Source organism: Colletotrichum lupini, chromosome 4 (assembly GCF_023278565.1).
Source record: "Colletotrichum lupini chromosome 4, complete sequence".
NCBI lineage: Eukaryota > Fungi > Ascomycota > Sordariomycetes > Glomerellales > Glomerellaceae > Colletotrichum > Colletotrichum lupini.
The window spans coordinates 6,521,350-6,549,272 of NC_064677.1; the positions used below are offsets into that span (position 1 = coordinate 6,521,350).

Below are 27,923 nucleotides of genomic sequence, written 5' to 3' on the forward strand. Positions count from 1 at the left end.
TAGGGTAAAAGAAAGGTATAGGTCGGAATTATTTCTTATTAATTAAGTAGTAGTACCCTAATTAACTATAATTTATTTCTAAAATATTTCTAACCTAAGTACCTTAAAAAAAAAAAATTAATTAGTTAAATTTAGCCGGGATCTATTAATATCTAAGTACTTATTATTATATACGGGACTCTTATCTTAACTAGGGGGGGTTATTATTAGTTTATGTATAGACTCGCCTCTTGGGAGGCTGGAGACTTGTGCTCAGTTGAGCCAGGCGTGGCAGGCCAGGCCGTCCTTTCCCCTGCAGGGACCCGTACATGGTGCAGCTCAAACACAAACTCTCTTTCGTTGTCGCCTAGACGGTACGGATAATGCCGAATCCTTCGTAATGTTACTGTTAGTTCGGTTTACAATAATAGGACCGGGCTGGCCATAGTGTTGAGTGGCGTGATGGGCACACTTTAAGCTCCTGTTCTTGTGCAAAGTTTCGTAAGTAAGCACCCGTCTTGCCATGATCCCTGGTGTTTCCATCTCCATCTTCATCTCCGCGGGTGACCGTTCCGGCGTTCACTTCGGCCTCCGAATAGACCGTGTCTGACAGTCTGGCTGGTTGGCGACTTTGACATCCCATCATGCCGGGCACCGAAAGTGTTGTCTTGCTGGTCTCCATCAGACGGGCCGTTGAGTATCCATTCAGCGCCGACTTGGCGTCTTCAATGTTCCGGCCGCTCGGGATCCATCTGAACCAATTGCTATGCCGTGAGACACTGACACGGATGGGGAAGGACTCTGAGTGAAAGGGTCTTCTCAACTCTGTGCGTTCGCTCGAGCTCCCAGAGGTCTGTGAGATATGGTCACGACTGGTTCGCTCTCGGGTAGCCGTCGATCCTGACCCAGCGCTACGTGGGAGCTTGTATTGACGTGACCCGGAGAAGTGCCTTTTTTGGTACTTTGACGATCTTGCGTTTAATACCGACATTAAACATTTGCACTAAGGTAGCTTATGGCAAGGAGAAAAATTAACACGCGAGCAAAGAACTGTGGAAGAGCCTAGATCATCCTGCGTGCCTGCGATATCCGATGCTCAACTTTTTGAGAAGGACCGATCAGAAGACCCAAGAGAGAAAGCGGCAACCCCGTACCCGACCCGATGTTACTGAGCAGCATTGCTGCTCGTGGAAGATGCAGCTGCAAGAAATCGGGCGGGCAAGCAAACACGCGGATAAGGCAGGCTCAATGAATAGCGCAGTTTCATCTAGGTACCTTATGGTTTACCTCTATCATCTATCATCTACACTACGGCAGTTTCCTCATAATGTGTCCCTCTCATCTCCTTTGGCCCCTCTCGGTGTTTGTCACGGCTGATTAATCCAAACTCGGAATGATTTGTTGCAGATTATCCGTAAGGTGCCTTCCCGAGGCTTTCCATTCCGTCGGCACCTCCCTCCCTTGTCGCTACCACATCTGGTATAAACTCAGCCACAAGTGCTGCAACCCAAGCCTTGGTCTGTGCACACAACGTGTGGCTGGTGATCTTTCTGACTCGACATCTTCCTCACCGACATCTCTCACCTTACTAAGGCAAGGTATCCGTACTCTGTACGGTTACATCTAGTCAACAACAATCTATTAACCTTCCATATCCCGGAAGTATGAGCTCAGATTCTGTTGTTGTCAATTTGTCTTTGCTCGTGCCCCGACTTATCTTTCGAGATGGAAGGAGCGGTGTCGACGGATACAGGAGGCTTGTTAGTACTCTAACTCCAGCACCCGATGCTTGATTTGTCGTACGCAAGCAGAGTGAGCAAGTATTCGTAAGGTAAGATTGCACAATTTATTATACATGGTTCCTTATTGACTTGGTTTCAGCATCTACCTTACCTGGTCTGTTCTGTCCACTCGTATCCGGACAGTACCTAGATCTCCAGACGCAATATCTCAACTCCGAGCAAATCGGGCCGCATCCCAATGTCATCATCTGCAGGAATCTCAGCCCAAACTCCAATCGGTTGACCGGCAATCTCGGCCACAAGAAACGACAGCTCATGACAGTTCATGACAACAAGATGCTGCATATCAAGCACTTCGGGCAGGTCAAACTTCATAAGACGACGCACCTACCCTAACCCTCGGTCCATGGTACCCCGAAGTCGGGGTTACCCCATGCCTAATATTCCCCCAAATTCAAGCAATGCAGCAGCTAGCACCATATGTCCTCGGGGATAGCTTGGCGATCTCGAAAAAAAACCTAGTTGCGCTCAGAGCTCAAAGTCCGGGCTACTCCTCAAATCCCAATCAGCCGCTCTCCCGAAAGGAGCGAGGCAAGACTAGGTTGATATCTGAATTTCCACCCATCAAAGCTCGCCGTTTGCTAGCAGCTAAGCTTACTTGGATTGCGGGGAACGGGGTAGTGCCCTGCTTGCGATATGCGCCCGCCCCAATCTTGACCGATTGACGTTGCCTCCCCCAGTCAACTCACCAATTCACCACTCACCACTCCGCATACTCAGGGCGAAAAAGAAGCAATACGAACCATGCGCTTCTCTTCCCCACGGAACCCACGAACCACGAGGGGTAAGAATGAGGAGAAGAGCGGCACCGGCGTGCCGGTTGCGCGGCTCAATGCTTGTTCGGGATAGGCTCGAGTAAGGGTCTTGAGTCGCCGTTCAGGTCATTGGGCTTATTTAGTCTTCCCTCGGTGCCTGCTTGAGCGGTAGAAGAATACAAGAAAGAGCGAACCTTGCGGACTCTAGTCGTCGTTGCTCACACTCTTGACGTGACGTCGAAGTTTTGTCTGCCAAGATGAGAAGCAGTCTTTTCGCCGCCGCCCTTGGAGGGTTGATTTCGAGCGCCTTCGCGGCCCCGACACAGACCGAACCTTTCCTTAGGCAGGTCGATAACCAGACGTGGATCATTGGCAATGATGTGTGGAACATGACCCAAGGTCTCAAGTACGGCGTGAAGTTGTACTACAAAGACCGCGACCTGGTCGGAAACGCCGTTGGCCACTACGTAAGCTACAGTACGTGAATACCCTCATCGAGAACCTTGAAACTTCCCAAACGTGAAACTGACGCTCATCTTTTTAGACGGCGCCGCAAACGACATCGCCTGGTCCTCCGCGACCATCGCCAAAAAGGGCACCTACGAAGGAACCCCCTTCATCGACGTCAAGTTTACGGCAAATGACGGCGACTTCCACTGGGTCATCTTCCAAGGCCTCGCCGGCGCCTACCAGTACTTTGTCAATCGCAATTTGCCCACCCTGGGCGAGTTTCGCACCCTCTGGCGCCTCGACAACACTACTTTTCCCAACGGAAAGACGGACCTCCACGACAAGCCGCTACCGAAGCTGGCTGACTACCTACCTGAGAACAAGGTCCAAGACGAGACCTGGCGCACGCCTGATGGCACGGGGTACATCACAAAGTACGACTTCTCTGACTTCATCCGCACGCAAAAGTATTATGGCGTGTATGGCGATGAAGTTGGGAGCTGGTATATCAATGCCGGCAAGGATTACTACAATGGCAACCACTTGAAGCAGGAGCTCATGGTACGTTTTTGGTCTGTAGCAGTGATCTCGGGACATCACGCTGACATCTCCTAGGTCCACCGTGAGAGTGCCACCGGCGATGCCGTCCAACTCAACATGGTCCACGGCACCCACTTCCAAGTCTCCGCCGTCGATGTCTTCCCCGTCGGCAAGATGTGGGGTCCCTGGCTCTGGTATCTCGTACGTGAAATCCCCCTATTTCTCTTCGATAACCTCCATCAAAACTAACCACCACCCACCTTCCCTAGAACGACGGTTCCAAATCCGACGCAGACTCCCGCGCCGCCTCCGAATTCGCCTCTTGGCCCTACCCCTGGCTCGACGACGCAGCCTACCAATCCCGCGGCACCGTCAGGGGCAAACTCCTCCTCTCCGACGGCCGCCCCGCCGCCGGCGCCGCCGTCTTCCTCGGCGACAACCACCCCAACAAGACGGCCCTCGACATGGGCTCGGACTACTACTACACAACGTACGCCGACGCCTCGGGCGCCTTTGAGATCCCCCACGTCCGCACCACCTCGGCAGGCTACGCCCTTCAAGCCTGGTCCGCCGGCGCCGCCCTCGCCGACGTGACGACGCACATCCTCTTCAACGACGTCCACGTCACCGAGTCAGGCCAGACGACGGACCTCGGAACGCTCAACTGGGCCGTCTCGAAGCGCACCAAGCTCTTCCAAGTCGGCGACTTTGATCGCACATCCCTCGGCTTCGCACACGGAGGAGACCCGTATTTCGGCCACGCCATCATCGCCTCGTGTCCCGAGAACATCGTCTTCCGCGCCGCTACCACCGGCAGCAACAGCACCTGCTCCGCAAGCAAGACTTCAGACTGGTGCTACGGCCAGACCTACAAGGGAAACTACACAATCTCTTTCCGCATCCCTACCCTACCCGACCCGGCCCCCGCGTCCGCGAATCTCATCGTCTCGTTGGCGGGCTACTCCACGGGCGCAAGCAGCGTCGTCCTCGCCAACGGGCAGCAAGTGGGAAACCTCACCAGCGGCGCCGTGGGAGTCGACTCCACGTCGGGACTGCTCAACGACCCGTCCGTGTACCGCAGCGCCACGGCGGCGGGCGAGTGGCGTCTGTTTGAGTTCCCCGTCCCTGGTGCGCTGCTAAAGCAGGGGGAGAACGAGGTCACGTTCCAACTTACGCGGAATACGACGTGGAGAGGTTTCATTTGGGATAGCATTGTTCTGGAATGGTAAAGGCTGGCTCTCCCTTCATTGGTCCCGCGCGGGCAAAGGAAGAAGAAAAAATAGGCTTGGGGTTCTGTGTATATAGTTGAAATATCCGTACATTCTGACAAACAAAATCTAAAGGGAAATGTTCCCCGAGCAAAATTCGTTCACCAAGGCGTCGGTTTCGGAAAGACGAGTAGTCGAAAGGTGAAGCAAAAAACAAGTCAAGGCATCTTTGCCGATTCAACGGCGTTCGTGTTCCAATCAAACATCTAACAGTAAGGTACTCCATCATACAATTTACACACGAGGCAAAGCCTAAGCCTGCCTTTTCTCCTTTTACGCCTTGTCAAACACCAATAGCTTCCAACACCCCCGGACAAGTAGTGTACCTCGACAAATCCACTTTAGCAAACGCAAACTAGGCATCGGCTGCAGGTACAACGGCATCAGTCGAGCTCTCCTCCGCCTTTTTCTCTGGCTCCTCCGTGGATGCTGTCTCTGCAGCTGGCGTCTCCGTGGGCGCGGCAGCTTCCTCAGCCGGTGCCGGTTCCGAAACCGAGGGAGCAGCTACAGCAGGGACCGCCTCTGCCTCTGCAACTTCTGAGACCTCTGGGACCCGAGCATTCTCAGTGGCCGCCGCCGCCTCTGTTGGCTCTTGTGCGGGCTTCTCAGGCTCGATGGGCGGGACTTCGGGCAATGGCACCGGGTTGGCAATCTCAGGGAGCTCCGCTGGCTCCGGATGCGGGGCCGCAGGCGGTTCGGGAAGTGGGGACTTGCTAATCTCGGCTTGGCGATCAAGCTCCGTCTCCAAACCGGCAAGCAGATCCGGGCCGTCGTCTTCCGGCACCATTTGCACTTCGGCAGGCGCTGGCGGGATCGACTCAGGTTCGGCGGTCGGGATCTCGACGGCTGGAACTTCGATTGATGTCTCGATAGGTTTCTCTGCGGGAAGATCGGCCGGTACCTCCTCCATTGCGACGTCGGCAGAGACCTCGACAGGAATCTCAACCGGAATCTCCGCCAACGGGGCTACGGAAGGCTCGACTGGGGGCTCGAGGGGTGCTGGCGGCGGCAACGCAGCCGACTCCTCAACGGGAGCTTCAATGGGTACTTCGACTGGAATCTCTGGTGGGATATCGGCAGGCTCAACAATAGGAGGCTCCAAGGGAGCTGGGGGTTCCAACGCGGGAGCGGGTGATTTGACTGGTGACTCCGCTGCCGGAATTACTGGCGACTTCAATGGCGATTTAACGGGAGACTTTGCCGGTGACACGACAGCTTCTGTGGGTTGTTCAGGGATTGGGGGCGCAAGTGGCATCTCCTCGACCACAGGTGCCACTGGCTCAACCTCAGCAATCGGAACGGAAGGTTCAGCAGCGCTAGTTGGCGGAACAATGGGGCTTTCTTCCTTCTTTTCAGAAATCTCCTCCACGACAAGAGGTGCTGGCTCCTCGACAGGAGGCGGCGGTGCCTCCGAGGCTGAGAGAGCTTCAGAAAGCCCTGGAATCTCAGGGGCCCTCGGAGCCTCGGGGACCGGAGAGGGCTGACGTTCCTCGGGAGCGTCTAGCATCATCGAGTCTTGTGCAGCTTCATTTGACGCCACGGTTTGGTCACCGCTTTCTAACCTGGTACCCGAAGCATCGGTCTCTGCAGTCGTCGCCAACGAAAAGGTTGATCTTGTCTCGGCCATGGGGGAGACAATGTCGCCCACCTTTTCGGCAGGCGGGAGTGCTGTCGATGCATCCTGGAGCTCTGTTGAGTTGTCGGCAAGAGGTAGCTGATCAGGCAGAAGCGAATCCACTGATTCAGTGGGAGGCTGCGGAGACGGCTCTTTCGGGGGCTCAGGTCCATCACCCATAGGCATGTCAGCCTGCACAGGCTCGCTCTTTGGCGCTGCCGGGGGCACCAATGCTTCTGAAATAGATGAAAACTGAGCTGGTGGCTCTGTGGGGGACGGCAAGACTACGTTCTTGAGAGGGCTGCCCTTGGGAGAGGAGTTTGCCAGGTGTATGTTGGGAGGCGCGAGGTTGACGGGATTTGCCAACGGCGCAGCGCGTTTTGGCACTGGTGATTCGGGGTCGGTGAATTCCGCCGTTGTGTCAACACTCGGCGTGGGCACAGATGGAGATGCGTCGGTCATTTCCTGGTCCTGGCTATCCGTGTTCTCACCATCGCGCTGCTCCTCGTCGCCGTCATCGCCATCATCACCATCATCGTCGTCGCCGTCGTCGTCGTCATTGTCAGCCATCTCGCTGTCGGGGTTGTTCGAGTCCTCCCGCTCTTGCTTGACAGCCTAGAAACCGATCAGTCACATGCTCTCAGTACAGGGAGTGCGGTAAACTTACAGGGTCCGTCCCATCCGCTCCCTCAACTTTGGGAGCTGCAGGAGCACCTTCTACTGGAGGCGCAGCAGCCGGTGCGCCAGGCACCGCCGGCGCAGGCAAAGGCAAGATCTTCTTCTTGCGACCGCGTCCCGGACCAGGCTTGTTCTTCTTCTTAGGTGGCGGTGGTCGCCGGACGCGCTGCGGCGCTTGCTGCGCAGGATCGACGGCCGCGACGGCCACGACCGTCGTCGAGATGATCTCGCCCTCGACTGCCTGGCCCTCCTGCAGCGTAATCTCCTGCGTATACGGGTTTCCTGCGGCATCGACTCGTCGCACAGTAGCCTTGGTCACCGTCGCGCCGGGAACCTGGCTCGAGACCGTCTTGGACGAGATCGTGACGGTGCCCTTCCTGCGCTTGGCCAGGTGCGAGACGGGAGAACCCTCCGAGTTGCGGTTGATCTGCTTCCACACCTTGATCTGGAAGCCCTTGGTCTCCGCCTCGTCCTCCTTCTTCTCCGGCTTGTCGGGCACGGCGTCGGTCTCGGCCTCTTCCTCCTCGGTCGGCGCGGGCCTCTTGTAGAGGACACCCGATCGCGCGGCGCGGAGGAGGTCTTGGCTGTGCTGGGGCAGGAGACCCGCGTCCTTGGGCATGCCCCAGGGGAGCTCGACGTCCCAGATGTCGTTCTTCTGCGTCGTCTCGGCGGGCGCGGGGGGCTCGACGCTCACCCATTCCTGGCGCCATTGGCGCACGGGGAGACCTTCAAAGTCATCGTGTTCGGTGTATCCGCTACGATTCGCGCGTCGAGTCTATCGAGAGTCACTGTGTTAGACTTACTTGCCACTGGTTGCAAGGCAATCTCGACTTGAGCCCAAATGTTCACTTGACAGAACTTACTCCTGGCGCCATAGTGAAACCAGGGTTTCGAAGCGGTGGACGCGGTCACAGTATCCGAGAGGGGTTCGAAGCTGGTCCAATTCCAAATGATGCAGGGTCGCGCGCGCAGCGACGGAGCTCTGGTTGATTCGTGACGATGGTCCACAAATTCTGGACTCGAATGACAATGACTTCGTGGGCGCAGGCTAACGGCTATGACAAGGAAGCAATGTGCACCTCAAGTTGCAAATAATTGATGCAAATTGATGCGACGCGCGCGGACGCTATGTGGTTTCGCTGATGATTGAGCTACCGTCGCTGTAGACTGCCGTGGATTGGCTCCACCCAGAGACGCAGCCTCGTCGCGAACTCTAAAGACGGCAAGCGCGAGGACAGTTCTGCTTAGTCAGCTTACCGAGTTCACCGAGAGTTGATTGCTGAGACCTCGGTGTGGAATTCAACATGGACCTGTACCGTGAGTAATCAGGAGGACATCAACAATGCTTTTCTCCAGCTTGGTTGTTCGATATATGTGCCTCACAGTTCCAAGCTTCTTTGAGTGAGATTTTTGCATAGTGAGTGGGATATGATCCCTCAGTTCCTATCAACGCGTACTCCCGCAGCCACTTGCAAAACTAGGGAGACCATCGACCTCGATAGTACTCGCATACGAGTCGAACGGAAGGCTTACTTGGCAGACAAGAATGACACACTCCTGACAAAGTTACAGCCAGGATTCGAACGCAACGGACAAAAACCATGCTATCCCGCCGTCCACAGTCCCGAGAACGACAGGCCTCAGTCATAGAAACGCCATTGCCATATCTATATGCTCCCAAAAATAAAAGCCTTGGTTGAAGATTATAAAAAAAGAAGTCAACACTCCAGAGAGGAGTGCATTTCATTTGGGGGAGTAATTGCCGCCGCGCCGGTCCCTACCCCTTTCTTTCATAAAGTTGAGAGAATCTCTTGACTCCTCCTCGCCCCCTTTTGATGGTCATACACCCCGATCTTTCCGCCGTTTTTTTTTTCTTGTCTTCCGTCCCCCCCCCCCCCCCCCCCCTTTTTTTTCTAAAGTTGGAGGATCTTCTTTCCCCCCCCCCCCCCCCTTTTGTTGTTATTCACCCCCCGTTTTTTCCCCCTTTTTTTTTTTTTTTTTTCCTCCCCCCCCCCCCCCCCGTTTGAGTATATTGTACAGGAAAAGATCCCGAGTCATTGTTCCGTTGAGCTCGCGACGTTATTAAGTTGGACTTTCGCTCCACAATCCGAGGAGTTGCGCTGTTTAGTCGAAGCTGTAGAGCCATCAAAAGTCAGTTTCTAATTACCCAAGCTATTGTCCCTTAGAAAGTAGATCTAGAGGAGAAACTCACCCATGCTCCGTTTGTCTGACAATATCGCCCTTGTTGCCCTTTTGCTTGCCAGCGGCGCCGCCCTCAACTACTAACCGATCAAACTTGTAAAACTGGTTGACAACGGCTTGCCTCTGTTTCCAAAAGTGTTAGCTCGTTCTCTATTACCTCCGGGCAATCCCGTCCCTCGTCCTCCCCATCCCTAGTCGTCACGCCAAAAACGCTCCTTCGACGAGAACGAGAAGGTGGAGTTTCGTGAGGAGACACAGAGCCCACTAACCTTGAGCTTCTCAAGCTCCTTAATCCCCTTTTGAATCAACTCCTGCACCTGCCGCGGGTCCTCGACCTTCTGGTGCTCTCTGAAAGCATCCCTCGTCCGTCGCTTCGCATACTCGCGGAAGTTGTAGGTCGCAAACTGTTCGCCCGTCTTCAACAGCTGGCGGTACTACAGTTGTCGCAAAGAATACTGTTAGCAAAAGCTCTTCTTCAGGCGTTTTCGACGCAACGTCTTGGCATCTGGATCTTTCGAAGTCAAATGGATAACAGAGTCACAAGCATGTATGCAGTCGGGAGGAATCCTGGGAGAGTTGCCCCGTCGTTTTCTACATACCAAAGACCGAGCCTGCTGCGGCGCATCGCCCTTGAGAGCTTGTATCGCCGTCGCCATCGTGAATGCGCTTTTCGTGTACTTAAATGCGGTGCCCCGTGCGGGAGGAAAAAAAAACCTATCGGTGGCTTTAAGAGGACTTCGTGGGAAGTTCTGCTGGGGTGTGTCGTCGTGAGGTGCGGTTGCGAGAGAAAGAAAAAAAATAATAGCTCTCGGGCAGTGAAGGAGGCGCAAATGGGAATTATTTCTCGAGGTTTCGGGGCGGGAAACGGACCTATGATGCAAACGCGGTTTCTCTCCTCCCGCTCGGCGTTTAGCCTTAGCGGCCCTTTCGGGGCGCGGCATTTTACTAATCCGCTGTCTAAGCCGCTCCCAATGTGCCGGGTGGCCGGTCTCGCCTCGTACCTCTGGTTTTCGTCAAGCACCAAAGTGAGCGTGGCCGAAACAATGAGCAATCGATTCATCACCATTTGGTTTAGTGGGATTTCTACCAATGCAATTGGGATCAGTCTGGAGGTTGATTTATAGCATGACTCTCAATTCTAGCTTTGCATAGTTCATCCAATTTCGCACCACGACAATCCATTTCAGAACCTTCACCACAGGCATCACAAACTACACATTTGCGACGTTTGTAAAGTACCTCTATTAATGCTTATAATCTACAATGCCTTGCCCCCTCGTTCCTGGTATCCTGACCCTGCAGCTGACCAGTTCTACACTGCGCGGCCACAAAGAGGGGGTTTGAGCAAGAAAAAAATGTCCCGCGTCTTTGATATATGCCTCTTGAGGAGCACTATATATATGACATTGTGTGTGTGGTAAGTATGTTCCTTGCGCCGCCAGACGCCACTACTATGGCGCGGCCATTAGTTCGAAATTAGGGTAGGCTCATGAATAGCTTCTCCATCTCAGGGTAATTAGGTGTTCTAGTTGCGTCTGTTAGTTGATGGCTTGTAAAATCTTGACCAGGGAGAAGAAGGTACTTACCCCATGCCGGTGACGGGATCCCATCCTGCCACGGCGGAAAAGCCCTTAGTCCCGCAGCCTGGATTGTCGCCGTTGGTCACGTCGTTGAGAATCTCAGGGTGAGCGTAGAGCGTGGGATTGATAAAGCCAACAGGCTTCTTGCCCGCCTCAATACGCTTCTCGTTGATCATGTTGACAATTGATCCAACAACAGGTGCCGACGCTGCGAGTAAGTTAGTTCTTGCCGAACAGATACTGGAATTTGGAAGTCGAATGTCTCACCTGATGTGCCGAAAGAGAGCGAGAACTTGCCGTTGACGGCAGTGACATAGTTGGCGCCATTGGCAGAAATGTCCGGGAAACCTCGCACCGTTTTGGAGTTGTTGTACCGATCTGCACCATACGGCGGCGCGTTCTTTGCGTAGTACTGCTCCATCATCTTCTTTTGGTAGTCGGGAATTGCGAAGACGTTGGAGAAACCTCCACCAGAGAAGATGGCCTTTTGGCAGGCGCTCTCAGGGGTATGGACCGTCGATCCCTCCAAAATTTGAGTAGCACCAACGGAGGTAACCCAAGGGCAGCCGCCGGGGAACGAAGGATTGAAGATGCCCTGCTGGCCCTCGTTGTATGCACCAGTTTGAGTGTCGATGCACTGCTTGCCGTTACCGGCAACACCAGAGTCACCAGAAGAGTAGAGTACTGTGACGCCCGCCAGGCCGAGCTTCATGTACTCGGCACACTGGCGCTCGACGTACTTCTTGCCGAGATCCGCCTCGTTGAAGCCGTAACTTGTGGAGATGACGTTGACCATGGGAACGGAGCCGCAAACCTTTTGGCTGTATTGCCCGTCAATGTTGGGATCCTTGGAACCGCCACCTTGGAAAGTGCAGTAGCTGCCATCGATCGCATCGAGAAAGTTGTTGAAGCTGGCACCCTGGTTGAGGTCACCGACCTGGTACAGAGTTGTCGTTTGAGGGTGGATCATGGCCATGGCAAACTCAAGATCGAGCGCAGACTCGCCATTGAAGCGGAAGCTCTGGTTTGTGGTCTGTACTACGGCGTTCCCGACGAGGCTGACAATGGGGCCCTGTCCCTTCGCACGTGGCTCAAATTCGTTGAAGTACATATCCAGATCCGACTGAAGGAATGCTTGGGGCGTGTACTCGACGATGCCGAGGGTGTTGTTGGACGACTTGAGCGACCCGGGAGGGGTTGCGTAGAGCGCCCTCAGGCAGTCCGGAGTGATCATGGAGTCGCACTGGTTGAGATCCATGAGGGCGTTCATGACAACCGCGCCCTGCTTGGGTCCGAAGCCGCTGTCTGGACTGCCCTGAATGGCCGGGTTCTTGCCGCCAGTAGCAACGTCTCGCTTGGCGAGCTCGCGCTTCCTGAGTTGCCGCTTCTTGAGCTCTTCGATGTGGTGCTCCTCCAGATCATGCTTGGTGTTCTTCCTTTGCTCTCCAATGCGCTGGTCAAAGTGAACCGTCGGCGTGATCATGTCGATATGCTGAACCAAATGCTCCGGAACATGGTACTTGTCGCAAGCCACGTGCTTGTGACCTTGTTCGTGCTTGTACATGTGGTACTCGGTCTTCAAGAGCCGCTCCATCTCGCCTACTGTCCCGTTGAATTGGATCCAGCTGCGACCTCTTGTGAGCTCGACACGACTCCGGTGGATGCCCTCGCTCTCAAGCCATTGCATGACCAGAGCAATGGACTCCTGCTTCGGTGCAAACATTTCGGCGATTTCATCATGGGTCCAATGTTTGCCGTAGTTGGGCGAGCCGGGGTGAGCCACATCGTTCATGAACTCGTTTGCGCGGTGAAGGTTTGACTGTGCAAGACCAATCCGTACTGGCAGCCTGGCCATAGTGTGTAGTTTGTGATTCTTGACCCATTCTCTTCGCGCGGGATGCCTCTCCTCGTGCACGACGTGGCTGTGCGACCGTGTCACCGGGTTTGCGATGGTCACCGCCGCAAGGGCGGTGAAGAGGGTGGCTACAGCGCTCAACTTCATCGTGTATCTTCGGGTCGTTTTCGTCGTCAAACGGCTTCCTCTCTACTCTCTCACTTCACACAACGAATCGAACCTAAGTCAGAAGAACCGAGCGACAAGGCTGGCTATTTGTTGATATTTTAGTAGCTGTCGTCCAGTCATGACGAACCCCACTGACGCAAGGTAGCAGCTCTAGACCTGACGAATGCGAAACCGGTTTCAATAGGATCCTGTGGGCTGTTTGTCTGGTGGTGACAACCCAAAACGAACACTTGGGTGAACGGCAGCCTGAGCGCATGGGATCCTGTGGCAAAGACGGGAACACCTCTGACAAGTGCAGTTTCTTACCCCCCCGGACCCCGGTTCGAGGAATCTCTTCGCGGCTCGCCAGGCTGGCCTCATATCGGGAAGTTGTGTGAAAGATTGATCAACAACAAGCCGATAGCCGAAGGTTAAGCTTTGAGGCGCGAGGTACCCCAAACAATCGTCTCATATAGGTCCGGACCACCCCATCAGGACGGGTTCTAGTCGTTTGCTAAACAAAGATGATTCGTGGCCGATTCGTGCTGGTCATGCGAGACGAATCATCAAGCTTTCACGGATTCTTCTGCTCAAGATGGATTTGGTTCCGATGCAATTCCTCAAATGACTCGAGAGGCGAAGACAAGGAGAATTGGAAGGAGGAAAACAAAAGTTTGGATAAGGTCAATTGAAGGCTCGAGCCGCCGTCTGGTTTTGGGTGAAGGAAAGATGAAACGCTCTCAGGTATGAGATGATTTGGCTTCGTGATACGGCTGCATAGCCAGCTTGTGTAGCGCCCGTTGCTCGTTAATAATATCCCACAACTCTTCAGTCTCTTGCTGAGCCTCTTCATCCGTGGCACATTGTTGTGCATGAGACTCCTGGAACGAAAGAATGGCGGCCTCGAGCGCATCATCAGGCAAACCAAAGCCATTGAGCATCTTGCCGAATCTCGTCTCTTGTTCGAGACTTGTGTTTAGTTGAGATGTAAAGGTGAATTGCCGCTCGGTCTGAGTGGGCTTGACAACTGCAACAGCTTTTGTGGGTCGAGGTGTTTTCAGCAATGGCGGAAACACCAAGTTCGTCACAGAGGCATTGAGGTCTGTCAACTCTGTGGGGTGACCGTTTTCGGCCAGCTGCCATTGCAAGATTTTGCCTTTTGCATGACCGGATAAGATTGTTGTGCCATCATGGTTTGGTGCCAAGCACAAAGCCGAACCAGCATCTTCATCAGCAACTCCAATCGGTGAATTGACTTGAACGACAGTCGACGATGATTCAGTGCTATTCGGACCAATGAGCGGCTTCTCACCGAAGAGCTCTACGAGGTAGAGAGCCCTGTCCTCAGATGAAACGAAGACGGCACGACCGCAGGGATCCATGGAAACGCACAGCGGAGCCGTGGAGAACAATAGTGTACGTAGAACATCGCCCGTTTGATAGTTCCAGATGATGCAAGTCTTGTCTTTGCTGGACGAGACGCAAATGTTGGTTTCCGGGTTGACACTACCACTGACAGCGAGCGATGTGATGGCAGCCCTGTGGTTGGCGAGCGTACGGTCCGGCTCACTCTCCACAGAAGCATCTAGCTCTAGCAGACGGGAGATTGTCCAAACATGAATGTTGGAATCTTCGGAGCCTGTAAGGATGTGATAGGGCGTGACGGCCAGACACGAAACGGCTTGGACGTGGCAAGGTGGTGTGACCAGCTGGCGACCAGTGCATGTCTGTTGTTTCGTTAGCCACAACAAGACGTTTGGAATTGCACCCGGGAATAGGAAATGTTTACCTCCCACAGGATCAACCTGCCCTCGGAGGTGCCTAACGCCAAGACATCGTCAATCAACGCCAAGCTCCGAATGCGTTCTGGAAAGGTAACGACTGTTTCTTGGATGCCCCGCGATCTTGAGTAGACGTGAACCTGGGACTTTTCGTGCTGGGCGGCAAAGACATGCGAGTCACTGATAGCTAAGCAGTGGGCTGGGGTAGCACTTCTCTTGAGAGTTGACTTGACCGTGTAGCTGGGGCTAAGAGTATGGGCGTAGATGCCGATATCTTTGGATACGGCCGTGTTTGCCGCAATAGGCGGGCCGCAGATACAGGAGTAGAATTCTTCCGATAACATGGTGGAGGGGTGAGTGACAGAGAGGCGGTATCCGGAAGAGGTGGTAAAGGCCGAATAGGCCGCGGGCTCGTCGGAATCCGAGACTGTAGAGATTACCTGAGAGCGGCTGTGACTCCGGATGCTCGGGTGAGAGAACGCAAGGGGTGAAAGAGACCAGGCGAATCGACGGCAGGGTTCGAGAATAGAAGCCGACGATGCCTAGAGCCACGAGGTGAACAAGACTTTGTCCTCGTGCTCGGGAAGTGAATCAGTGCCACGAGGTTGCGAGATGGGCGTGGCGTCGATCCGTCGAGGCGAAGTAGGGTATCGAGTCTTGGAAACCACGTTGAAGGGCTTGATACTAGACTCAGATCTCTCCAGGTTTTCAAAGTGCGAACGCGAGAGGCAGAGCAAGAGCCAGGGCGGGAGCGAAAGTACAGGACCAATGGCTGGCGTTAGTACCAAGCAACGTTTCCTTCTTCGAGTCGTCTATGACACACTGGTGTGCGTGTGGCTTTGAGACTGGATTAGCCAAAAATCAGACTTAAGAAAGTTGATAATGAGAAGTTGAGCTTGAGATGTGATGAGGCTGAAGACCCGGCTGCATGTCGCATTGAGAAGAACGATGAAAAAATTCGAATCCACTTTTCCCGAGGTGCGTTATCGATAACAATCGAGAAACGGCCCCACCACGGAAGCGGCCCCCTGGGTTCAGGTCGCCAAGGGCCTATTGGCAGTCATGCAGTGCAGTTGATAGTGCGAATAGAGCAGCTAGAAGATACGCTAACAACCGATGGCCACTAGACGTTGTCTCGCACAGGCGCCACGGAGGGGTTTGACCTGTAGCTTGCCTATAATTCAGCCACTAACTCACCCTTACAGCAGAGAAGGAGCTCTCAGAACGCCAACTGCTCTCCCTAGAGACACTAACAACGGTCTCCACGCGGTCTGGCTTATGGGAGGGAAGGAGCGCACAGGGCAGCAGCTTCAACTTGGCAGGTGCAGCTAAGCTGGAGCTCCCTTACTTCCTGCACGCCGTGAATTTGCAACATCATCGCCAACCATCAAACGACACCACTTCAACTTCATCTGTCCATGCCATGTTTTTTCACAAGACATGTCTCTCCTTTCGCCCCTCTACTGCGTAGCAGACGCCACGAAGCCTGTCTCAGACTCCACACTCTATTGTCTTGATTCGCCAATCTCTTCCAGTTCCACCCTTCAACCTTGGTTTCTAGCGGGGAATCTACTACCTATAGACAATCCTTCGCTTTCACAAGCCACCAACGAAGCAAGACTCTGAAGTTTGAGCTTCCTGTTGTCTTACATGCTTGATACCGCCTCAACCGCCTCCTGTTCGTATCACTCACCGCCACGCGCCAGTCCTTTCTTTTTCATCAAAAGATCGCCGGCTATCTAGTCAGCTCTGTGCTTTGGGTCTCGGGCATCCGTCTGACGTGACGCCCCGGCTGCATCTGACATCTGCATCCATGATACAATCACAATTCATCTGCATCTCGCCAACAGGAGGCCTGCAGGTTACTGCCGCTTGATTCTTGACAGTTGGGGATCGAAGCATCCCGCAATCTGCTACGGATACCCAAGCTTTCAGCCGTTGCCTTGCACGTACGAATACCTGTGCTCGGTCCTGATTCACTGATTCAATATGCCGGTAATCTGCAGAGTACCTCACATGCCTCGCTTGATAGGGCAACGACATCAGCAATGGCGCCCCTTCTGGAATTTGAGACGAGACGAGGGCAAGGGAGCCTGCGGACCCATTGCGTCCCTCACGATCCTCTTGTTTGGTAGATGACGATTGTCCAAAGCAGGTCATCAACCCGTCACAAGATTGCCAGCCGCCCTCCGACTCTTCGACTGCTCCATCCAGAAACGCGTACGTAGTCGCGATCTCTCAAGTTGCTTGGCTCTGGGCTGTCAATTTCAAATTTGTCCAGGGACAGGACAGCTTGCTGGGCTTACATGCCCTGGTCCATGCAGACTCTGACCCTTGCTCACTGCCCTGAACAGCCGGGGGAGGGTACGAATCGACGTTGCATTTTAATCCAATGATGACCTGCTGGGGCCCTGTCTTCTCAACAGCCGGAGGAGCAGCAAACATAGGATGCGTCGACAAATTGCAACATTGTGCAGAGTGCGCGACGCATGCGACCTGCGAAGACGGCAGATGGCATGCGATGCAACCTTTCAATTTCACATCATCAATGACGAGGAAACAAGACATACGTACTTCGTACAGATTGTCAGTCTGTCAGACTGGACGACGGCAGAAGGCGTTCTGCTGATAATCCTTGGAAACAATGAATTGAGCAAAGGTCGACACTGCGATGTTCATTTACCCCAACTCTCAGACATCCGAGCGCGCGGCGAGGGAACCAGATCGCCGGTCTACCTGGTTTATACAGCACGATGCCAGGGACTTGACCCTCTCGCTATCCTATCACGGTTGAACTCTCTGCTGGTCTGCTGCGCCGTCCCTCAATCTCCTGTTGATCTCGCCAGGGCCAGTCAATCCAGGAGGGGACAACAAAAAAGGGAAGGCCGAGAGACGACCCTCGCACAACTCGATCCAAGTTGCCACACACACACAACGTACTGTACGGAGTACGGATACACAACCCACATATCAAGCCTGCATACAAAAACATGAGCACGCCAAAGACACACACATGGGACAAACTCAGGCAGGCAGTGCCGAGACAGAAAGCTGCCATCTGCCGCCGAAATCACTTACTGAGACTTGGTGGTCACCGATACTGTCATTAGAGGAAATGACAATAGCAGGAGAAACAGAACTGCAAGCCTTTCAGGCAGATGTCAGGACCCTCTGTGCTACAGTTTGCATTGCAAGCTGCTGTATTTGCAACGATCGTGTGCGTGCCGCCGCACAAGGCCTGCCAACACATGCGGATATGGAGTACTGCGTACGGATACAAGATGCAGGCTGCAGACGCAGCAACACAGACGCCTCGGCCGCCCTGGGCCGATGGCACTAACATGGAATACGCGATGGGGCTTCGTTGAGGCCTGCCAGGGGTCTGATCCGCCGCGTTGGTCGTTGGTCGCGGGTTGTTGGACGGTTTTTTGGAGTCCAGTCTGTTCTTTTGGGGACCCTTCGCTTCGATCCCTCGGAACTCGATTTTGTGATCGATTCCTCTGTGTCATGCTTCACCAACATTTGATTGCGGAAACCCCAGTGCAACGTGGTGGATATTATTCGCGGAGGTGACAACTTGTTCGAGGAGAAAACTCTTTCAACCTCCATCTCGCAGCCGTTTAAGCCTCCATCGTACAGGTCACGGTGGACACGGCCATGTGTCATGAATACGCACTCGGGTCGGGACAATTAATGACAGTTCACAGGCGAAGAGCATGCTTCAGACAGAATCAGACGCCAGCCCACCTTCCAAGCTTCGACGCCAAATAAGACCAATATTGCTTCTGCAACCGTGTGGCAGCGAACTGCCGTATGCAGCGCAGATATGCACAGAGAGCCCACTACCAGCGTAGGATTATTGAAGGCGCAAGAGGTCCTCGCCCACATCCACCTACGTTGCTTTTTCTTCTTTTTCTTCCACTGTTCGACAGACTACAGTCCGACGATACGGGTACGGAGCATATCTAGGCTACGGATACCGGTTACTCTATGTATACATACTTCGTCCGGACACCCAAGCTGTAATTGTTCTTTCGGTGGACCGAAAATCGGGGACGCGATGCTTGCCGTTTGTTACTCGCTTCTCAATAGACAACGCTAAGAGGCATGCTGCCCCTGACCCGGCCATTCTAGGCGTCTCCATCCCGTGAGCTCCGGAGTCCCGCTGGACTGGTTCCCTCACTGGTTCGCAAATCGCAATGGCCTCGCGGCAAGAGTAAAGTATCATGCGGTATCCGGAACGCAAAGTGGACGGCACGGGTGGTACCTATGCTGTGGTTCGCGCAGACTCTGCACGCCCCGGAAGTGAAAAGAAAAGAACACCAAAGCCAAGGGACGGCCTTGGCTGCCACTCTGTACAGACTACACATGCACAGTAGGGGTGCGGACGACGCAAGGGCGAAAAGCACCATGCCTGGCGAATTTGTGTCTCACTCTCACGACTAACAATGGCCGCCAGCATTCTGGTCGTCCTACGGACCTACGGTCTACAGAATACTTATAGTCTCCCTCCGTGTCGGTTGTCTGAGATGGTGCAGCAAGCCCGACAACGTGTATCGCACTTACATTGATTAATTATTGTTGCTGTGGCCCTCGAGGTGTCACGGCATACGCAGCTTTCCCCTCCGGCAATCTCTGGGAAGCAATCTTTCTCATTCTCGATCCCTTGCCGTCACCCTCGAGGTATTCGGAGACGGAGCTCTCTCCCGCCACACCCCCCTTCTCATCTCATCTCATCTCCCTCGTCACGTCGTGGGCCCTTTCCCAGTCTTCCACTACGGATACTCTCCAACGGTCACAGAGTGCCTGCCCTCTTTGGGAATCCCGGATCCGACCATACAATCGTCCTTTCGGCTTTTGTATATGGAGTAGTGAGATATACTACATCGTACCGTACGGATACCTCCCCCCTTGATTCCCTTCTCGTAGAAGCAGGATAGAAGCAGTGGAAATCGAACAACAAGGTCCTCCCTCGGATCCCTACTAGCGACATTCCCTTCTGCTGCCCTACTGCTCCGTCGTCTCTGCCCATTGCCCACAGACGTGAGCAGTCGGGTGTCCATCGTCGCTGGAGCATTGTGGTACACAGACACGGCTACACGCCCGTCGCCCGTGGCCCATTCCCATCCTCTTCCCTGTCGTCAGCCCTGGCAGCTTAAAGGCTGAGCAGCTCCCAAGCGGCCAGCATCCTCGTGAGCAACGACCACCCCTGGCTCTTGGAGGTTCTCCCCTTTTCTCTCAGAGACTCGCCCAATGGCATGAGCATCAACCCATGTGGCATGCACCCCATGTTCGCGTTAGACGTTCCAGCTCCCTTCCCTGCCCCACACGCGACCGAGGCCCTCCCTGCAAGGAACATCTTTCCAACAACCTTTAAAACATCCCGTCCGCCGGTCCTGGGGCGAAGACGCTCCGTCCGGAGCATGAAAAACCTCTTGCCACTGACCCTGCCCTCCAGCTCCAGCAACAGCTCCAACGCCAGCTCCTCCAACTGCAGTTCAAGTTCCAGATCTAGCTCTAGCTCTAGCTCCATCTTCAGCCCGCAGCCGATCATCTGTCGTCCTGTCTCGTCGCCGCCGCCAACCCAGTTTCAACCACACCACCATCACCACAGTCATCACACACGTTCGCAGCCGCATACCGACCTCTCCTACGGATACCAACCCGAGAGTTTATGCATCCGAGCCGGCGTCATGGCCGAAGCCGCGGAACCTACCATGGACTGCAACCTGCCGGAGCTGCTGGCCCAGGACCTTGAGTTCTCTGCCCTCATCTTCGCCGCCAAGAACATGACTGCCGGCGCGCCCTCGCCTGCTCTCGCCTCGGACGAAGACGACTGGCACGACACTGCTGAACCTCCTTCCGTCCTCGGCGCACCATGTCATCCCAACGGAGTGGCTCAATTCCAGCCTCTAGGTGCTATCGACGAGAAAAGCTCGGCCAGCGATGCGAGCCACCATGACATTTCAGACGCCGCTTCAAGCTCGAGCGGTGACTCCTTTAGCATGGCCGGGGGTGACCTCGACGGCGAAGACGACGCCGCCGAATCACCGCACATTCGCCAACATTCTGTTCTCACTGCAGACACCACCATTTCCGCCTCAAGCCAACCCGTGATCGCGTCATCTTCGTCGCAAAAACGAGTCGTCTCCTTTGGAGGTGAAGCAGACGGAAGCTTGGAGAGCTGGATGGACTTTGAGCCAGACGCGCCGGCGGATCATCCCGAGCTCGGCAAGAGCCTAGTCCAATCGCCCGTCTTGACACCCATCAAGCCGGTGCGGCCGCTATCCCGACTAGGCGACCGGTCCATCAACGAATCACCGCCCCGGGCCAAGAGCGCCAATGCCGCAGCCACTACGCGCCGGCTGTCCAACCCGTTTGAGGGTTACACCCGGCCCACCAGCCGGGCCCGGAGTCTGCATCTAGACCCTACTGCGGCGGCCGTTGCTGCTGCCGCCAAGGAGCAGAACCGCCATTCAATGCACTCGATTCACTCACTTCACTCCGTCGACATCGCCGTGCCCACGCGTTGCTCATCGCTAAAGCACCGCGTCTCATTCACCGATGACGCCCGTAAGGCTATCTCTACTCGGTCTCGTTCGCGTTCGCATGCGTCTTCGCGGCATAGGCAACCCGATCACATCGTCGCGCCGGGGACGGATCGTAGCTCTATTATCTCCGACCTCAAGGAGGAACTGGAGCCATGGTTCCGCTACCTCGATGCGCATGACACGCCGACTTCAACTCCCCGCCAGGGCCTGGCTCCTCCTCTACTTGTGACACCGCGCCCGACCTCCCGCTCCGGCGCCGCTGGCCCTTCAAGAGCATACACCACACCGACTCCTCGTCCCCGATCTCAGGCTCAAACAAGGTCTCGGCCTACATCGTCTCTTAGCACATCATACACTTGGCTCGAGGACCCGATCGACATTCCGCCTCCTCCCTCGGACGACCAAAGCCGCCGTATTCCTCTTCCTCCCAATGTGATGGAATCTCTCCGCGTCTCCGTGACATGCTTCCCCGAGACAACGCTTCTCTGCTCCAGCCTCTCCATCGAGACGATCCGTAGCTATTCCCGCAAGGTCAGACAACCAGCCGCTCCGGAGGCTCTTCGCCCAGACACACCGCCCGCGTCTCCGAAACGCTGGCGCTGGCTCAGCTCCCGCCGCACTACCAATCTCAACCGTCGCTGCTGCTCCCGCGGCGCATCCTCCTCCAACCTCGATCTCCCCTCCTCTGCCTCCCTATCGCCGTCAACAGCTACCCTCGTTGCTCCACCCCAGTGGTCCCGTATTCGCAGCGTCTTCCCCCAGGGGTCAGATTGGCTCTGCGACGCCCTCTACGCCCACATCGTCGCGTACAACTACCTCGCGCCCATGGTTCAGAACAGTACGACACAGTCGCAGCCGAGACCTCCCACACCTGCTAGCCCCAGCGGCAGCAGCGTCATCACGGATGACTCCATCCCCAAGAAGGCCGCCACATTACTCGGCCTTCAGGGCATGCAAGGGATGCAGGACATGACGACATCGCCACCGCCGCCAAAGTCGTTGCGGAAGCGATCCAGCATGTTTCTCGGCCTCCGGACCTGTTCAGCATCACGACAGAGTCAGATTCCAACGCCGGCTCCTCCTGCTGTGCCAACAATGACGCCGGCAGCACACTCGGCTGCGGTCTCCGATGTCCCCCTTCGGGAGCTGCAGCAGGGGTTGTCGCGGTGTATCGCGCACCTCGTGACGACGTTGCGTGCCGGGGGGTCCGGCAGGTCTATGGCCGGAGGCGACCTGATCAACGAGGTTGATCCGCTCGTCATGCGATCTCTGTGCGAGATTGTCAAGTGCTGCGAGGAATCGCCGAGCACGACAAATGATCGGTCTTTGTAACAATATTTTTACCATCTTCGTTATACCACTAGAGTTTTGTTTTGTTTGTGTCTTTTTTTCTCTATCAGCGGACTTGAGATACACTCGGTCCTCATGAGGCGCTCAGGGATTGGGTGGTCAGGGAAAAGCGCGCGAGTCTTGTTATGGAATTCGGTATATATACCCTGATTTCTTGTCTTTCAAGCGTGGAGTAGAAAAGGGGGTTGGTCAGTCATAAAAGACAAAATAGCCTACTGGGGGGAGTTTAGCATGGGGTTTTTACCGGGTAATAGGCAGAAGGGAATCAAATGGCCACACGCCTCTTTCACACTTGTCTCGATGTGCATTAGTTGATGTTCAAGATGAAGTGACGTCGGTGACGAAGAGTTGGGAAGATGCCACGAGTGAGTTTTTGGTCCACAAGATATTCCGAAGAACTTTATTCGTAGGACACGCTTTAGGATGTCTGTACTGTTTGCATAGTTCTCATACTATCTGATAGTCTGCGATGGACTAAATCATGCTTTCATAATTCAGAGTTGTAACAGAAGGGTTAACTGGGAGCAAAAGAGGTGTTTGCAAAGGTAGGTCTGGTATTGAACAGAAGCTGAATCTTGCCTGCTTCTCGTCAGCGTTCCGTGCATTTCGTTGCAATATCTACATTCCGCAACTACGAGTCTCACAACGACTTTGGCGGATTTTCCCTCATCGAGGACGAATACGAGGGTAACAGTACGCCCCCCCGCCCCCTCCAGGCTTGACTACTTGCCCGACTATGCGGAGCTACCTTCGAGTGCAACCGCTATGAGTCTCACGATGAGCCTCTAGACCAAACCGACGAGAGTGGTGAAGACTTCGAGCAGTCGAGCGCTATTGATCACGAGTATGACTACCTTGTGCCTTCAAGTACTGTTCAAGAGTGTGAATCAGCCAGGACCTCAAGGTACTATACCTACTTTAACTTGCTGGACAAATCAGCCACCAAGCTTACCGTCTCCGAAAGATTTGACATTTTACCCATCTTCGTTGTTTTTCAATACCCATCACCCAAAAGAGATATTTATTACAAAGTAAGTCTCGAACAATTCAACACAGCAGTCAACTTCACCGCAACCACCGCATTCACATCACAGACTTTCCCTTTACATTTCTCTCCACTATCTCGCAAGTACGCAAGACAGGATAGAACCGAAATGACGAATACACAAGAGCAGCAACAAACTTGCCAACCTCTCCATCGCCCAACATGGCGATCATCAAACGGACTCGGCCGTCTGCGCAACCGCTTCCAGAACCTGCCAACGGAGGTCCTGCTCGTCATCATAGAGCACGTCCTCCAGCCCGAGGCTCAAAAGCCGAAAATGCAAGCCCTCGCGGAGCATCTCTACCTCGGCCTCCTCAACGACAGATTCCGGGAGTTGATCGCACCCATCCTCGAGTCCCACGTGCGCAGCAACTTCTCCCGTAACACAAACGCAAGCATGGGCACGACCTCACAGACAGATCCGGGCGGGTTATACTCGTACATCCTCATCCTCTCCACAATAAGAGGGTTCCCCGAAGGAGTCAACGCAGCCCTGGACCTCGGCGCGGATATCAACGCCAACGACGGCATCGACAAGTCCCTCGCAGCCAACGAGATTCTCCACGGCAAGCCGGAACCCAAGGGGTCATGCTTGACCTCCCTCCACTGGGCGGCCTTTAATCGTGATACTGCGATGCTCCGCCTCTTACTAGACCGAGGCGCCGACGTCCAACGCACGACGCACAGCTCCGTCGACCGCAACCTGATCCGCACGCCGCCCCCGAAGCCAAACCATCGCTACAAAATCAACATGACGACGCGGGTGAACGCTCTGGGTTTCGCGCTGCAGGCGAATTACAGCCTCTTGCCTGGCGGCATGACGGAGCAGCAGCGGCAGGCATTTGTGGTTGATCGCGATACGCGCGATGAGGAGGCTGTGAGGATACTCATCGAGGCGGGGTGTCCTGCTTCCGTTATGGTGCATCGGGAGCGGGAGTTCAAGGACGCCTGTGAGCTGGGGCGGTGGGGCGTTGCGCGGGATATCTTGGCGAATATGGAATGGAGGAGAAGGTGCGCTGAGAGGGATGAGTATAATTCGCGACCGTCTGCGCCATGGTCTCTTAAGCGTGTTGCTGGGAGAAGGAATCCTAGTCGGCGGGTGGTGAGCTATCATGCGAATGAGTGGTGATGCTGTTAAAGGATGCTTCCGAGGATAATAAGGTAATGGGAGAGAGGGAAGGAGCGAAATGTCTGCTCTTTTGTTGTTAAACCCCCCTGGAGGAGATTCTACTTCTGGGTTCACGATGGCGGCTGGTAGAGTTTGAGGAGTGTCTATCTGGAAGTCGTGATACGCAAATGCATATAGTCTATGTACTAGCAGTAGCCGAGATTCTATTCTGGCCTTAAGCGATCCAGCCTTACTTCTCCGATATAGGAGAGATGTTCATATAGTAGAAGTATCTTAATATACACCTTCATAGACATCACCTCAAGTCTGAAGTCCAACTCCATGACACTTTGCAACGTCTGACAGGCATCGTTTACATTTACCCACGTTTCAAATCAACCTCAGCTTCACCACATCCCTCTATACTATGAATACTCAACACTCCCTTCAAAAGGATAGGGATCCCTCACAACCCTACCGACCTGTGAATCCCAATCCGGATCGCCAATCCCATCCCCCTCCTCCTTATCTCCCTTCCACCCGCCGCGTGGCCTGGTCGTCCTCCCCATCTCCCCCCTCCCAGCCCGCCCCCCACTTCCCGCTCCATCACCACGTCCACCACCAGGCCCATCAGCATCATCACCATGCCACACCCTCGCCACGCGCCCCTTTCCCCTCACCCCCTTCATACACCCGTTACTCAGCCCCAACAAGCCCGCGCTCCCCAGCAAGAGCACAAGCAGCACCAGATTCCCCGCCTGCGAGACGTTGCCGCTGAAGATGGCGACGACGTACACGGCCAGCTTGGCCGTCGCCTCGAGGTAGCCCTGCACGGCCGTCTTTGCGAGGAGCCAGGCGTCTGTCGTCAGGGCGGCGAGGTCGTCTGCTGGGCCGCGCATGCGAATTTTGAGGGAGGGGGTTAGGGGGATGAGGTACTCTGTGAGTTTTGGTGGTAAAGACGATATGGCTATGCCGCCGTTGCCGTTGCCATTGCTAGCGAAGAACGCAGTGGCCGGCGGCGGCGGAGGAGGAGGAGGAGGGGGGGGAGGGGTGCGTTGTTTGATAATGTAGATGTTTAAGAGGCGGGATGTGATGAGTGCTAGGATCGATGCGAGACCCCACCCTTTGTGGACGTTAGTTCGGCTTGTAAAGGATACTCCACCACCGAGATCTAGTTTGAGATTGATTGTGGGAGAAGAGATCGCGATCAAGGGGGCTTGGTGGAAATCGAACGATCAAGGTGGGTTACCATGCAGAAGGGGGGAGCCAAAGACTCAGGAGGAAATGGGAGATGCTGGAAAATTTGGAACAAAGACTTACAGTCTGCTAGTAAAATCATGATAGTCAGCGCAGCAAATGTAAGAACCGGACTCGCGAGGTACAGCAAGTGACTCCCCCGCTCAAACTCCCACTCCGAACCGTGCTCAAAAGCTCGACCGCGTCGGTTCCGGCTCCGGCTCCGTTTCCGGCCGGTGGAGAGGGTGCCGACGTCGAGTGTGATGATCTTTTCCCCGCTGCCTCCTCCGCCTCCTACTACCCCGGTCCCGTAAGCCTCGATCCCACCGCCGCCGGCCAGATTCCTCCTCTTGAGATCCTTCTCCCGCGCCCGTTCCTCCTGGACCCCAAGTCGGGAGAGAAATAACAGCATTCCCGGATTCGTCACCTTGACATCCTTCTTCCACCCGCCGGGCAGTGCCTGCGTACCGAAGATGCCGGCACCGCCGTTTCCTCCGCCTCCTCCCCCCTCGTGTTCTTACATCCCTTCTCCTTCCCATCCCCCTCCTCTTCCCCTTTCGGTTTCCCACCAAACCGCCCACACGTCGCCAAATAAACATGCCTCTCCCCCGCCTCCCTCTCCTCGAACCCCATCACCAAAAACAACGGCCTCAGCAAGTTCGTCAGCGGGAACGGACTCCACCACGTCGGCGCGTGATACCGCGCCATGTTCCCCGTGTCCACGGCGCCAGGCCAATTATGCACGAAAGACACCCCCGCGTTGGCCGGGTCGGAGGCGAGCCTGTCTAGGAAGAGGGTGTTCATGATCGACATGTGCGTCTGCGCCTTGAAGCCGAAGAGTCTGCTGCTGCTGGTGTTGCTGGGGGACGAGCGGGTGAGGTTGAGGTCTGTTGCGTCGATGCGGGTGGAGAGCATGCTTCCCGCCAGGACGGTGAGGACGCGCGGGGAGGGGCTTGGGCCGGGGGAGGATAAGGATGCGGAGGCGGAGGCGGAGGCGCGGAGGAGGGGGAGGAGGTGGAGGGTTGCGAGCATGCGGGAGTAGTACTCCAGGGAATGGCAGACATCTATCCCTTCCGCAGTATCTAAACCGAAATCAGCATCTTCACTCAACTCATCCATATACCCCCTCTCATCTTGCACAGAAACAAGCGAAATCTCTCATCAAAAACTCACCATTCCGCCCCCCAAAAGGCGCATACCCAGCCGTCAAACACAAAAAATCGAGACCCGTCTCTCTCGCTTTCACGACCTCACAAACCCTTCTCGTCTCCGCGAGTAACGAGACCTCGGCCTCGACCCAAACCAGCTCGGCCCGCGGGTTCTTCTGCCGCAGGTCCTCGAGCACGGGTCTCATCGCCGGCTCCGTGGCTTTGCGGCCGGCGATGTAGACCCGTATGGGAAAGCCGAGGGATACCAGCTCGATGAGGGTGAGCTTGCCGAGGCCTGACGTGCCGCCTAGGAAGACGGCCGTTCGGGGCGCGGTTCGGGATGTGAGGGCGGCGTTGGAGTGTTGGACCTGGGCGCGGGTGACCATTTTGTGTATCTTTTTTTGGTTTGTATGTTTCTTGTATGACTGGTTTTCTGACCAAAAAGTTTGATTCAAGAAGAGGAAAGATGTAACAGCTGACTTGTGTCGTAAGAGAGCGCGCGACCGAATCTACTGAAATTCATCGCCTTTTCATCATCTTTATACATCATTCGCAGGAGCTTCGCATAGCTTCGCATTCCTCACCGGGTTAGCACCATCGGGATAGTAGAAAGCGGAGTTTGCTGACGCGCTAGTGGGAAGGAACTAACACCACATGCAAGCCCATCGGAGCATCACTCTGTAGTGTTGCCTAAGGTACCTTACCTTAAGGTGACTTATGGATGGGCGTATCATCATTGCGCATTCCATCAATGACTTGACCAATCATATCAAAGTCTCAACACTTGCGTTGGCGAGACCACTTCAAGCCAGAGGGGAAACTCGTGTGTTCCA

General features: G+C 54.9%; 11 protein-coding genes across 11 annotated transcripts; 4 read left to right on the plus strand and 7 right to left on the minus strand.

Annotated features, from left to right (window-relative positions):
* Positions 1 to 211: 211 nt before the first annotated feature.
* CLUP02_09040 (uncharacterized protein) lies at positions 212 to 977 on the minus strand (the record flags this gene model as incomplete). The annotated part of the gene is made up of 4 exons (XM_049288021.1): positions 212 to 238; positions 309 to 372; positions 450 to 821; positions 895 to 977. The coding sequence occupies 4 exons, from the start codon at positions 975 to 977 to the stop codon at positions 212 to 214; spliced, it is 546 nt and encodes a 181-aa protein (XP_049145165.1).
* A 94-nt stretch (positions 978 to 1,071) lies between these two features.
* On the plus strand, positions 1,072 to 2,117 carry CLUP02_09041 (uncharacterized protein; the record flags this gene model as incomplete). The annotated part of the gene is made up of 4 exons (XM_049288022.1): positions 1,072 to 1,310; positions 1,387 to 1,500; positions 1,607 to 1,739; positions 1,905 to 2,117. The coding sequence occupies 4 exons, from the start codon at positions 1,072 to 1,074 to the stop codon at positions 2,115 to 2,117; spliced, it is 699 nt and encodes a 232-aa protein (XP_049145166.1).
* Positions 2,118 to 2,182: 65 nt separating this feature from the next.
* CLUP02_09042 (rhamnogalacturonate lyase) lies at positions 2,183 to 5,004 on the plus strand (the record flags this gene model as incomplete). Its single annotated transcript, XM_049288023.1, has 7 exons — positions 2,183 to 2,401; positions 2,502 to 2,619; positions 2,780 to 3,013; positions 3,081 to 3,547; positions 3,602 to 3,727; positions 3,796 to 4,740; positions 4,870 to 5,004. The coding sequence occupies 7 exons, from the start codon at positions 2,183 to 2,185 to the stop codon at positions 5,002 to 5,004; spliced, it is 2,244 nt and encodes a 747-aa protein (XP_049145167.1).
* Positions 5,005 to 5,149: 145 nt separating this feature from the next.
* On the minus strand, positions 5,150 to 7,962 carry CLUP02_09043 (uncharacterized protein; the record flags this gene model as incomplete). Its single annotated transcript, XM_049288024.1, has 3 exons — positions 5,150 to 7,024; positions 7,077 to 7,862; positions 7,951 to 7,962. The coding sequence occupies 3 exons, from the start codon at positions 7,960 to 7,962 to the stop codon at positions 5,150 to 5,152; spliced, it is 2,673 nt and encodes an 890-aa protein (XP_049145168.1).
* Positions 7,963 to 9,211: 1,249 nt separating this feature from the next.
* CLUP02_09044 (complex 1 protein) lies at positions 9,212 to 9,945 on the minus strand (the record flags this gene model as incomplete). Its single annotated transcript, XM_049288025.1, has 4 exons — positions 9,212 to 9,221; positions 9,300 to 9,412; positions 9,559 to 9,723; positions 9,889 to 9,945. 4 exons carry the CDS (start codon positions 9,943 to 9,945, stop codon positions 9,212 to 9,214), a joined length of 345 nt encoding a protein of 114 aa, XP_049145169.1.
* An 820-nt stretch (positions 9,946 to 10,765) lies between these two features.
* On the minus strand, positions 10,766 to 12,871 carry CLUP02_09045 (Pro-kumamolisin; the record flags this gene model as incomplete). The annotated part of the gene is made up of 3 exons (XM_049288026.1): positions 10,766 to 10,814; positions 10,876 to 11,077; positions 11,137 to 12,871. The coding sequence occupies 3 exons, from the start codon at positions 12,869 to 12,871 to the stop codon at positions 10,766 to 10,768; spliced, it is 1,986 nt and encodes a 661-aa protein (XP_049145170.1).
* A 740-nt stretch (positions 12,872 to 13,611) lies between these two features.
* On the minus strand, positions 13,612 to 15,589 carry CLUP02_09046 (WD domain-containing protein; the record flags this gene model as incomplete). The annotated part of the gene is made up of 4 exons (XM_049288027.1): positions 13,612 to 14,598; positions 14,661 to 15,102; positions 15,214 to 15,424; positions 15,520 to 15,589. 4 exons carry the CDS (start codon positions 15,587 to 15,589, stop codon positions 13,612 to 13,614), a joined length of 1,710 nt encoding a protein of 569 aa, XP_049145171.1.
* A 3,193-nt stretch (positions 15,590 to 18,782) lies between these two features.
* Positions 18,783 to 19,022, minus strand: CLUP02_09047 (uncharacterized protein; the record flags this gene model as incomplete). Its single annotated transcript, XM_049288028.1, has 1 exon — positions 18,783 to 19,022. One exon carries the CDS (start codon positions 19,020 to 19,022, stop codon positions 18,783 to 18,785), a length of 240 nt encoding a protein of 79 aa, XP_049145172.1.
* Positions 19,023 to 20,345: 1,323 nt separating this feature from the next.
* On the plus strand, positions 20,346 to 22,535 carry CLUP02_09048 (uncharacterized protein; the record flags this gene model as incomplete). The annotated part of the gene is made up of 1 exon (XM_049288029.1): positions 20,346 to 22,535. The coding sequence occupies one exon, from the start codon at positions 20,346 to 20,348 to the stop codon at positions 22,533 to 22,535; it is 2,190 nt and encodes a 729-aa protein (XP_049145173.1).
* A 1,172-nt stretch (positions 22,536 to 23,707) lies between these two features.
* On the plus strand, positions 23,708 to 24,727 carry CLUP02_09049 (uncharacterized protein; the record flags this gene model as incomplete). Its single annotated transcript, XM_049288030.1, has 1 exon — positions 23,708 to 24,727. One exon carries the CDS (start codon positions 23,708 to 23,710, stop codon positions 24,725 to 24,727), a length of 1,020 nt encoding a protein of 339 aa, XP_049145174.1.
* Positions 24,728 to 25,131: 404 nt separating this feature from the next.
* Positions 25,132 to 27,476, minus strand: CLUP02_09050 (uncharacterized protein; the record flags this gene model as incomplete). The annotated part of the gene is made up of 4 exons (XM_049288031.1): positions 25,132 to 25,829; positions 26,027 to 26,321; positions 26,411 to 27,024; positions 27,197 to 27,476. The coding sequence occupies 4 exons, from the start codon at positions 27,474 to 27,476 to the stop codon at positions 25,132 to 25,134; spliced, it is 1,887 nt and encodes a 628-aa protein (XP_049145175.1).
* Positions 27,477 to 27,923: the final 447 nt, after the last annotated feature.